This window comes from Carlito syrichta, unplaced genomic scaffold (genome assembly GCF_000164805.1).
Source record: "Carlito syrichta isolate Samal-C Ts95f unplaced genomic scaffold, Tarsius_syrichta-2.0.1 Scaffold316420, whole genome shotgun sequence".
NCBI classification, from domain to species: Eukaryota; Metazoa; Chordata; class Mammalia; order Primates; family Tarsiidae; genus Carlito; species Carlito syrichta.
In genome coordinates this window covers 812,677-822,250 of record NW_007260516.1, presented here as the reverse complement: position 1 = coordinate 822,250, position 9,574 = coordinate 812,677, and the positions used below count along the sequence as shown (strand labels likewise).

At 41.6% G+C, this 9,574-nt stretch overlaps 1 protein-coding gene across 1 annotated transcript in view; it reads right to left on the bottom strand.

The window, feature by feature from the left end:
- Positions 1-1,452: 1,452 nt before the first annotated feature.
- Positions 1,453-9,574, bottom strand: part of OSTF1 (osteoclast stimulating factor 1) — a 57,627-nt gene continuing 49,505 nt past the window's right edge. Inside the window, exon 10 of the mRNA XM_008074371.1 lies at positions 1,453-2,017. Within this exon, the coding sequence (XP_008072562.1) occupies positions 1,959-2,017 (59 nt within the window). The 3' untranslated portion in view covers positions 1,453-1,958. The remainder of the gene's footprint in view (positions 2,018-9,574) is intronic.

Here is a 9,574-nt window from a genome sequence, read left to right as displayed (position 1 = left end):
TAAAACGTAGTAATAGTGAAATCTCCACTATTCTTCCCCTTGGGTACACAAATAATATATCTAAATCAAACATGTAGTCTTTTCATAAAAATTATCTATAGTCACACAAACTGTACTATCTCTGCCTATGTTAAAAATTAAGAATGTTGGCTGGGTGTGGTGACTCAAGCCTATAAACCCAGCACTTTGAGAGGCCGAGGCAAGAGGATTGCCAGAGCCCGCAGGTTCGAGACCCAGCCTGGGCAACTTGGCAAGACATCATCTCTATAACAAATCAAAAAATAAGCTGGGCATGGTAGTGTGTGCCTGTAGTTCCAGCTACTTGGAAGGCTGAGGTGGAAGGATCGCTGGAGCCCAGCAGGTCAAGGTTGTGGTGGCCATGAGTGTGCCACTGCACTCCAGCCTGGGTGACAGAGTGAGACTCCAACTCAGAAAAAAAAAAAAAACTAAGAATGTTTAGTTGTCACTCATTCTAATTAACCCAAGTCCAAAGTACAGAAGAGCAAAAAGTTACAAGGGTTTCTAAAATATTTTTGTTAAGTCAGAAATTCCATTTTAACGTTTATGTTTAAGAAGAAATATAAACAGTTAAATCAAATTTAATAACACATTTGTTCTAAGTATAAAATTGACTCTTTTATTGGCTCCAGAATTCGCATTCATCATTTGCAGTCACAAGCTGTACAGTTTCCTCTCTACTAAAATTTAGCTGGGGTGTTCAAAAGAACTCAGATCAGCTTCTCTGGGTATCCTTTCTCAAGGCATCCACGGAGAGAAAAACCAAATAGTCACACACTCTTACAGAAGTAGTTATTCATTTCCTGAGCTAACCCACTTCCTTCTACATACATTTCCTTGTCTTTATCAATACGTTTTTTGAAATTAGCATCAAAGTCATCTTATAAAACGGACATAGGGCTGAGAACCTAGGCAATTCCAATGGCCATGTCATTTTTAATATCACCACTGTAGTGATACAATTAGAACCTCAAATGAAGTATCATGTCAGTAGTCCAGAGCTCCCTGCAACGTTAATTGATATTTCAGCAAAATAATCTGAATCATTATGAGCTAAATCCATACTTTGAGAAAACTAACGTTATCAAAGTAAAAAACTAAATACAAAAAAAAAAAAAAAATCATGGCTCTTGACTACTCCATATGGAAAACTATGACATATTCTATGAGAAAAAAATCAATTTTCAACCTTTCAAAGATTAAGTGAACTATAATGAGTTGCTGAGTTTCTTTACTCTAACCACAACCTTGGAGATAAAAACTGAAAGTCTCATAATTATTGAAATTATATATTTGACATGTATCTTCTCAAAGATTATTGTCTTGACTTTAATCAAAGCAGATATGAGAAGTTGAAATGAAATGTGGCTGTCATGATTCTTCTGTGCTAATAAATAGAAGTATAATTAAAATAAAATCAGTTATAACCTAAATATAAAAAGTTTTATTTATTTACCAGCAATGAGTGATACCACAGACAAAAGGAATAAAGTCTCTTAAAATGTTTATTTTTGTCAGAATAGCTGACGATTTTCTAAGTATTTTGGTTTATTATAGGAAGCATTTTCCCCCTTCAAACTCCATTCAAAATATCTCAATCCTTGAGGTAAAGAACTAAAAAAAAAAAAAAAAAAAAAATTCAGATTCTTTTAAAGAAAAAAATTCTTAAAATTCCTTTAGCTTGATAAATAGACATAATCTCCTCTGGTTCTACTCTGATGAACATAATGTATTTTATACAGCAAAGTATCCAGTCACTGATATTGGCAAACTGAAGGTGAGAACAATTCATTTACAAGTGCTACTCAAACACAGTGCAATGCTGCCATGTTCATATATACTTTTTTTTTTTTTACAGTTACCAACACTCTTCTGGCAAAGATAAAGCTTTAGAAAGGCAAAAGCAACAGAAGTTTTAGATCCAAAGCTCCAGATGGAAATTAATCGGAGTCTTCATCATCAAGATAGTCCTCGGCATTGCTTAATGTTCGAACTGCATCTAAAAGAAACAGGGAGAAAAAGCCAATCAGGGAAATTACAAATCGCTCAGATTTTTTTCCCACTTTTAAAGCTCTTGACAATTCAGCAAGTTGCAATTTTCTATCTGACCTAAGGATTGCACTTTCCCTGAGGATCTTTTTTTACTTTTGCTTTTCAGTCGAACTACTAAGCTTCTAGCTGCCACAGAAGCCGGCAGATAGGTTAGTCTGCATATTCCTTAGTCATGCAGAACAGTAAAGCAAGAGTAATGGTGTCACCGTGCCATTAGTCTATTTCCAACAGAAAGAGACCAGCCACATGCACCATGATCAACACAGGGCACACTGGAAATCATTCCACTCTGAGGACAGCGCTTCCAACCTCCTCTCCCCCCATGATAAGTACACACAGGGCTTTAGTCACTCCACAGCCTGTGGCCTTACCTGAAGGCAAGGTCACTGGGTAGAAAGATAACTAATGAGGGGGAAAAGGAAAAGAAAGAGAATGAAGACACAGAAGCTTCAGGTTCATTTTAGAAAACACTGAAAATAAAGTATACAAAAGAGCAAAAGAATAAAATGGAAAAAAAAAAACGTTTTAAGAGAGAAAGAATTAGATAGTATCAGATGTTCTGAGTGCTTGAACAGAGTTCAGAAGGAAGATGTGTGATCTCTGTTATCTATTCAACTGCTTAGTCAAATTCTTTTTTTTGTTTTTTTTTTGGGGGGGGTTGAGTTGGATTCTCACTCTGTCACCCAGGCTGGAGTGCAGTGGCACACTCACAGCCATCATAGCCTGGACCTGCTGGACTCAAGTGATCCTTCCACCTCAGTCTTCCAAGTAGCTGGAACTATAGGCACGTGCCAACACGCCTGGCTAATTTTTTGATTTATTGTAGAGATGAGGTCTTGCCAAGTTGCCCAGACTGGTCTCAAACCAGTGAGTTCAGGCAATCCTTTCACCTAGGCGTCCCAAAGTGCTAGGATTATATGTGTGAGCCACCATGTCTGACCTCTTTTTTTTTTTTTTTTTTTTTAGTTGGAGTCTCACTCTCATCCAGGCTGGAGTGCAGTGGCATGCTCATGGCAACTGCAGCCTCAACCTGCTGGGCTCAGGCGATCCTTCCACCTCAGCCTTCCAAGTAGCTGTAACTACGCACGTGCCACCATGCCCAGCTAATTTTTTGATTTATTGTACAGATGAGGTCTCGCCAAGTTGGCCAGGCTGGTCTCAACCTGGTGGGCTCAGGCAATCCTCTCACCTCCCTCCCAAAGTGCTGGGATTATAGGCATGAGCCACTGCACCTTTTTTTTTTTTTAAATAAAGAAAGGTTCTTGATCTGTTACACAGGTTGAGTGCAGTGGTACAATCATAGCTCACTGCAACCTTGAACTCCTGGGCTCAAGCAATCCTGTTGAATAGGTGGAACTACAGGCATGATCCATCATGCCCAGTTTGTCAAATTATCATAGCAACAGAGTACCCTATGCATAATTTGAGGGAGGAAAACAGAATACAAATACAGGCACATTATTGGAGTTCAATAAGCGTATGTCATAGTATCCAGAGATCATGGTCTTTAAATACCATATCCCCAAAGTTCACTGGAAATATGACTGATTTCAAGTCTAGGTCAGTACATGCAAGGGATGGACTGAGTACCCTAGTCATGCCATAAAGCAAGGATCCTATCAAAGATTGCATTATGTGAAAAGAATTCATGATCCAATTCAAAGAGGCCTCCACTAGCACCAAAGATGAACTGTCAGTAAAGCTACTGATTTTAATATTTGGGTCCCTCTGGAAAATGACAGAGAACCAGCTCATTACTTTAAAAAATCTTAAAGGACAAAAAAAAAAATCAAACATTTATCCTGTCCCTGCTACACAAACTGTTCCTTTGGGTAACCAAACAGTTAATAAAGGAAAATTTTTCTTTCTAGAATGCTCCAGCCAATAACTAAGAAAGGAGTGATTTAATTAGCATATCATTTTGCAGTCATTAGTAAAATAACAGGTCTGGACAATGATCATCATTAGATGCCAGCATCACAAGAAGAGTGACAATCAGTATGTGCCTTTGACTAAGAGAACACAATATTCTATATGTTATACTCTTCTCTGTACCCCTAAGAAAGATAGATGACAGACAGATGACAGACAGAGAGATAGATAAGATAGATAGGTAGATGGATAGATAGACAGATAAAGAAGCTAAATTAGATCTAACCTCTAGATCTAATGACAGCTGACAAAAACAAAAAGGACAGAGAAACACGACAGACATCACAGGAATGCAGTCAGCAATGTCCAGACTGGGAAATTCAAGTCAGTTGACTCAATAAATTTATTTAATAAATAAATTGCAAGGTTAAAAAAAGAAGAAGAGCCGGGCTTGGTGGCTCAGCCTGTAATCCCGCGCCTTTGGGAGGCTGAGGTGAGTGGATTGCCTGAGCCCGCCGGTTCGAGACCCGCCTGGGCAGCGAGACCTCATCTCTACAATAAATCAAAAAATCAGCTGGGCGTGGTAGCGCGTGCCTGTAATTCCGGCTACTTGGAAGGCTGAGGCGGAAGGATTGCCAGAGCCTAGCAGGTCGAGGCTGCGGTGGTCGGGAGCGGCCACTGCACCCCCGTCTGGGCGACAGAGCGAGATTCCAACTCAAAAAAAAAAAAAAAAAAAGAGGAAGAGATAACAAAAATATATTGATTAAGAATAAATTAGGAGGGCTGGGTGCAGTGGCTCACACCTATAATCCCAGCATTTTGGGAGGCTGAAGCAGGAGGAATGCTTGGGCCCGGAAGTTTGAGACCAGCCTAGGTAACATAATGAGACCACGTCTCTACAAAAAAATTTTTAAAAATTGGGCAACCTCCTCGGGTCCCCTCCTGCTGTGGGAACTTTTCTGTCCTCCCAACGAATCCTGATTTCTCACACACACACACAAAATAAAAACAAAAATAAAAAATTAGCCAGGCATGGCAGCATGCACCTGTAGTCCTAGCTACTTGGGAGGCTAAGGTGGAAGGATTGTCTGAGTACAGGAGGTCAAGGCTGCAGTGAGCTGTGCTCGTGCCACTGCACTCCAGCCTGGGCAACAGAGTAAGACTCTGACTCTAATAATAATAATAATAATGATAATAATAATAATAATAAAAAATTAGGAGACATATCTACCAATCACAAACTGATCTTATATAGAACGCTGACTTAAATAAATTATAAGCAAATAAATAAAGAATAAACAAACATGTATGAGAAAAAAGTCAAATTTGGGCAATGACAAGATACTTGAAAATATTACTGTTAATTTTTAGGTATGCGAATGATATTGCAGTTTTTGTTTTTGTTTTTTGAGTCAGAGTCTCACTCTGTCACCTAGACTGGAGTGCAGTAGCACATTCACGACCATCGCAGCCTTGACCTGCTTGGCTCAGACGATCCTTCCACCTCAGCCTTCCAAATAGCTGGAACTACAGGTGTGCGCCATCACGCCCAGCTAATGTTTTGATTTATTGTAAAGATGAGGCCTCGCCAGGTTGCCCAAGCTGGTCCTGAACCCCTGAGCTCAGGCAATCCTCTCACCTCTGTTTCCCAAAGTGCTGGAATTACAGGCATAAGCCACTGTGCCTGGCTAGTTTTTTTAGTCTTTGGGTCGGGCGTGGTGGCTCAAGCCTGCAATCCCAGCACGTTGGGAAGCCGAGGCGAGGAGAACTGCCTGAATCCATGGGTTCAAGGCCAGCCTGGGCAAATTGGTGAGATCTCGTATCTACAATAAAACTCACACTTACAAAATTTAGCTGGGCATCATGGCGCATGCCTGTGGTTCCAGCTTCTTGGAAGGCGGAAGCAGAAGGACCATCTGAGCCCAGCAGGTCAAGGCTGCGGTGGCCGTGAGCGTGCCACTGCACTCCAGCCTGGGTGACAGAGGGAGACTCTGACTCAAAAAAAAAAAAGTCTTCACGTATACAGATTTAGAAAAATGATTACTAAGAACAGGAAGGAAGAAGGGGAAATCAGTGCAAAGGAGGTAGAAACTAATGTGTCTTGTACTAGAGAGAAGGAAAGATAAAGCAGGACAGAGGCAAGCTTCAGAGAGTCACACCAGCTTCCAAGTTACTGGAAGTCTCCAGCTGACTAAACGTGTCTCCAACCTCAAGAGGACTTCTGAAGGAGTGGAAGGAACATATTTTGTTCTCCCCAACACACACCCAGAGACTCCAGGACTTCCTGTGAACTTGGTTTAAAAAAAAAAAAAAAAGGTAGCTTTTATGCAGCCAGAAAGACAAATGGCAAAGCTCTTTCCTCTTCTACTTTGCTATCCTATGTTTTGCTCATTTGAGATATTCCATGTCCTTCAATGGTTACTTTTCTTTATTTTACTCTTGTTTCACCTATTAAAAAGAGAAAGATGACTTGCTATGTGCAGATTCTCACTGAATGGTAATCAAAAGACAGGCATGCATCAGACAAATAAATGCCATTTCCTTTCTTCCCTTCCCAAACTGTTCTGAGACAGTTTTCTCTGGAAACTTCCCACATGGCCAAGAACTGAGTGACAAGATTTATCTCTCATAGCCCACCTTGGGGCAGCATGGTAATATATCTCCCAGCAGTGTCTCCATCCTCCCCTCTCTCGTTTCCACTTTTAAAAAAATCAAATTGCCCTATGTTTACAAGTCCTAAACCAAGCATCTGCACTTAAGACCAACAAACACACACACAAACAACAAATACATGGAGGAGGGATAAATATAGTTAGGCAGATAAATCTCACAAACATAATGTAAATGAAAGATGTCAGACACAAGAAATTACATACTGCTTGATTCCATCTATATCAAGTTCACAAATGGGCAAAATTCACCTGCACAGAGAAGCAGAGGAGACTGAAAGAGGTTTCTGGGGTGTGGGAAATATTACCTAGTACGACCTGGGTTGTGGTGAATAGGTGTAAAAAAATGTCAAGATGGCTGGGCACCGTGGCTCAGTCTATAATCACAGCACTTTGGGAGGCCGAGGCGAGAGGAATGCCTAAGCCCAGGGGTTCGAGACCAGCCTGGGCAACTTGGTGAGACCTAGTCTCTACAATAAATAAAAAAATTAGCCAGGCATACTAATGTGCGCCTGTAGTTCCGGCTACTTGGAAGGCTGAGGAGGAAGGATCGCCAGAGCCTAGCAGGTCGAGGCTGCAGTGGCCGGGAGCGTGCCACTGCACTCCAGTCTGGGGGACAGAGTAAGACTCAACTCAAAAAAAAAAAAAAAAGAAAAAGAAAACATCATCAAGCTATACACTAGGTTTTTAAAAATATATATTGGAAAATATAGATTATTTAGAAAGTAAATTAGAGGCAGGAGATATGAGAGACAGAGAGAGTGAGCGAGAGAGAGAGAGGAGATTCACCTATCCAAAGCAGGGGAAGGGGCCAAAGCTTAGGAAAACATGGCCTGGCCATAGCTCAAAAACACAAAGCCAGATGGTATTATGCAAGGCAATGGCCTACACTTAATTTTTTAAGCACTTCACTTAATGGGGATTATATTTTAATTTTTAAAAATTGGAAAAAATATCTAAAGAACTCAGCTCTCAAGTATGACTCTGACTCCCACCTCCCCCCAACCCAAAGTCATCTTCCATGGTAACAGCAATATGTGAATTATTTTGTCCCTATAAAAAAATCCAAGTTGTGCTTTTAAAAGTATGTAACAGCCAGGCACGATGGCTCATGCCTATAATCCCAGCACTTCTGGAGGCCAAGGTGGGAGGATTGCCTGAGCCCACAGGTTAGAGACCAACCTGGGCAACTCGGCGACACTTCATATCTACAATAAATCAAAAAATTAGCCAGGTGTAGTGGCGCATGCCTGTAGTTCCAGCTACTTGGAAAGTTGAGACTGAAGGATCACCTGAGCCCAGCAGGTCGAGGCTGCGGTAGCCATGAGCATGCCACTGCACTCCAGCCTGGGTGACAGAGTGAGACTCCAACTTAAAAAAATAATAATAAAAGTATGCAAGAGAGTCGGGCGCGGTAGCTCACGCCTGTAATCCCAGCACTTTCGGAGGTGGAGGAAAGAGGACTGCCTGAGTCCAGGGGTTTGAGATAAGCCTGGGCAACTTGGTAAGATCTCTCTACACTAAATCAAAAAATTAGCCAGGTGTAGTGGTGGCCACCTGTGGTTCCAGCTACTTGGAAGGTTGAGGAGGAAGGATCGCCTGAACCCAGCAGGTCGAGGCTGCAGTGGCTGTTAGTGTGCCACTGTACTCCAACCTACACAACAGAGTGAGACTCTGACTCAACAGAAATTTAGAAAAATTAAAAATTAAAAAAAACCCCACCTTTTTCTAACTGGACGACTGGGGGGAATGAACAAGAAAAAAACATTTTAAAAAGTAACATGAAAATTCATTACTTGGAGCTGTTTGCCAGGTTCCAGGATCGCCTCATTAATGTATCAATTATCTAATTAGCACAAATTTAGGAAGGTAGACTAACCAAAATTAGAGTGAACAGAGAAAAAGAATACCTGCCTCCCAGCCCTGTTCTATAAAGTCTGCAGAAAGGTGAGGGGAACAAAAAGAAGTGTTTACCACCTGCTTCCCCCATTTCCAGGAGCTCCTGAGTAGGTTTCTGGGTACAGCTCTTTGGGGTCTGAGAAGTTTGGTATTTTCCTTGCCTATTGCAATCAGCTCATAGTATGCACGAGATAACCTTTAGCTCAGAAGAAACTTTACTCTTCAGTCAGGAAATTCTAAAGGTACCCACATAGCAACAGGAAGTCAGTGGCAGAGAAAGGAAGTTAGGCCATAGTCCTGCTTCCTGATCAGACCCAGGCAGCAAAGAGTAGGTTGACCTCAAGCAGTGTCATGCCCTCACAGCTGTAAATATGGTTTCTCAATCAAAATGCAGCGAGGAACACCAGCTCACCTGAAAAGTACTTTCTCATATCCTTAATAGAACTTATATCAACTGGGAATGCTGGTGCATGCCTGTAATCCCAGTACTTTGGGAGACAGAGGCGAGAGGATTGCCTGAGCTCAGGGGTTCAAGACCAGTCAGGGCAACTTGGCGAGCCCTCGTCTTTACAATAAGTCAAAAAATTAGCTTAGTGTGGTGGTGAGCGCTCGTGGTTATAGCTACTTGGAAACCTGAGGCAGAAGGATCGCCTGATCTAGCAGGTCAAGACTGAGGTGGCCATGATTGTGCTACTGCAATCCAGGCTGGGCGACAGAGTGAGACTTCCTCTTCAAAAAAAACCAAAAAAACAAAACACTCTATATCCATCTATGTGTGAATAATTATTCCAAAGAAATACTTGCACTGCCAGTGAACATTCATAGCTTAAATAAGGAATCTCAAACTGATACTAGTTTACACTGTCTTCAATAAAGTTTAGCCAGGCGCGGTGGCTCAAGCCTGCAATCCCAGCAATTTGGGAGTTAGAGGTGAGAGGACTGCCTGAGCCCAGGAGTTCAAGACCAGCCTGGGCAACTTGGTGAGACCTCATCCCTACAATAAGTCAAAAAATTAGCCAGGCATGGTGGCACATGCCTATAGTTCCAGTTACTTGGAAGGCTGA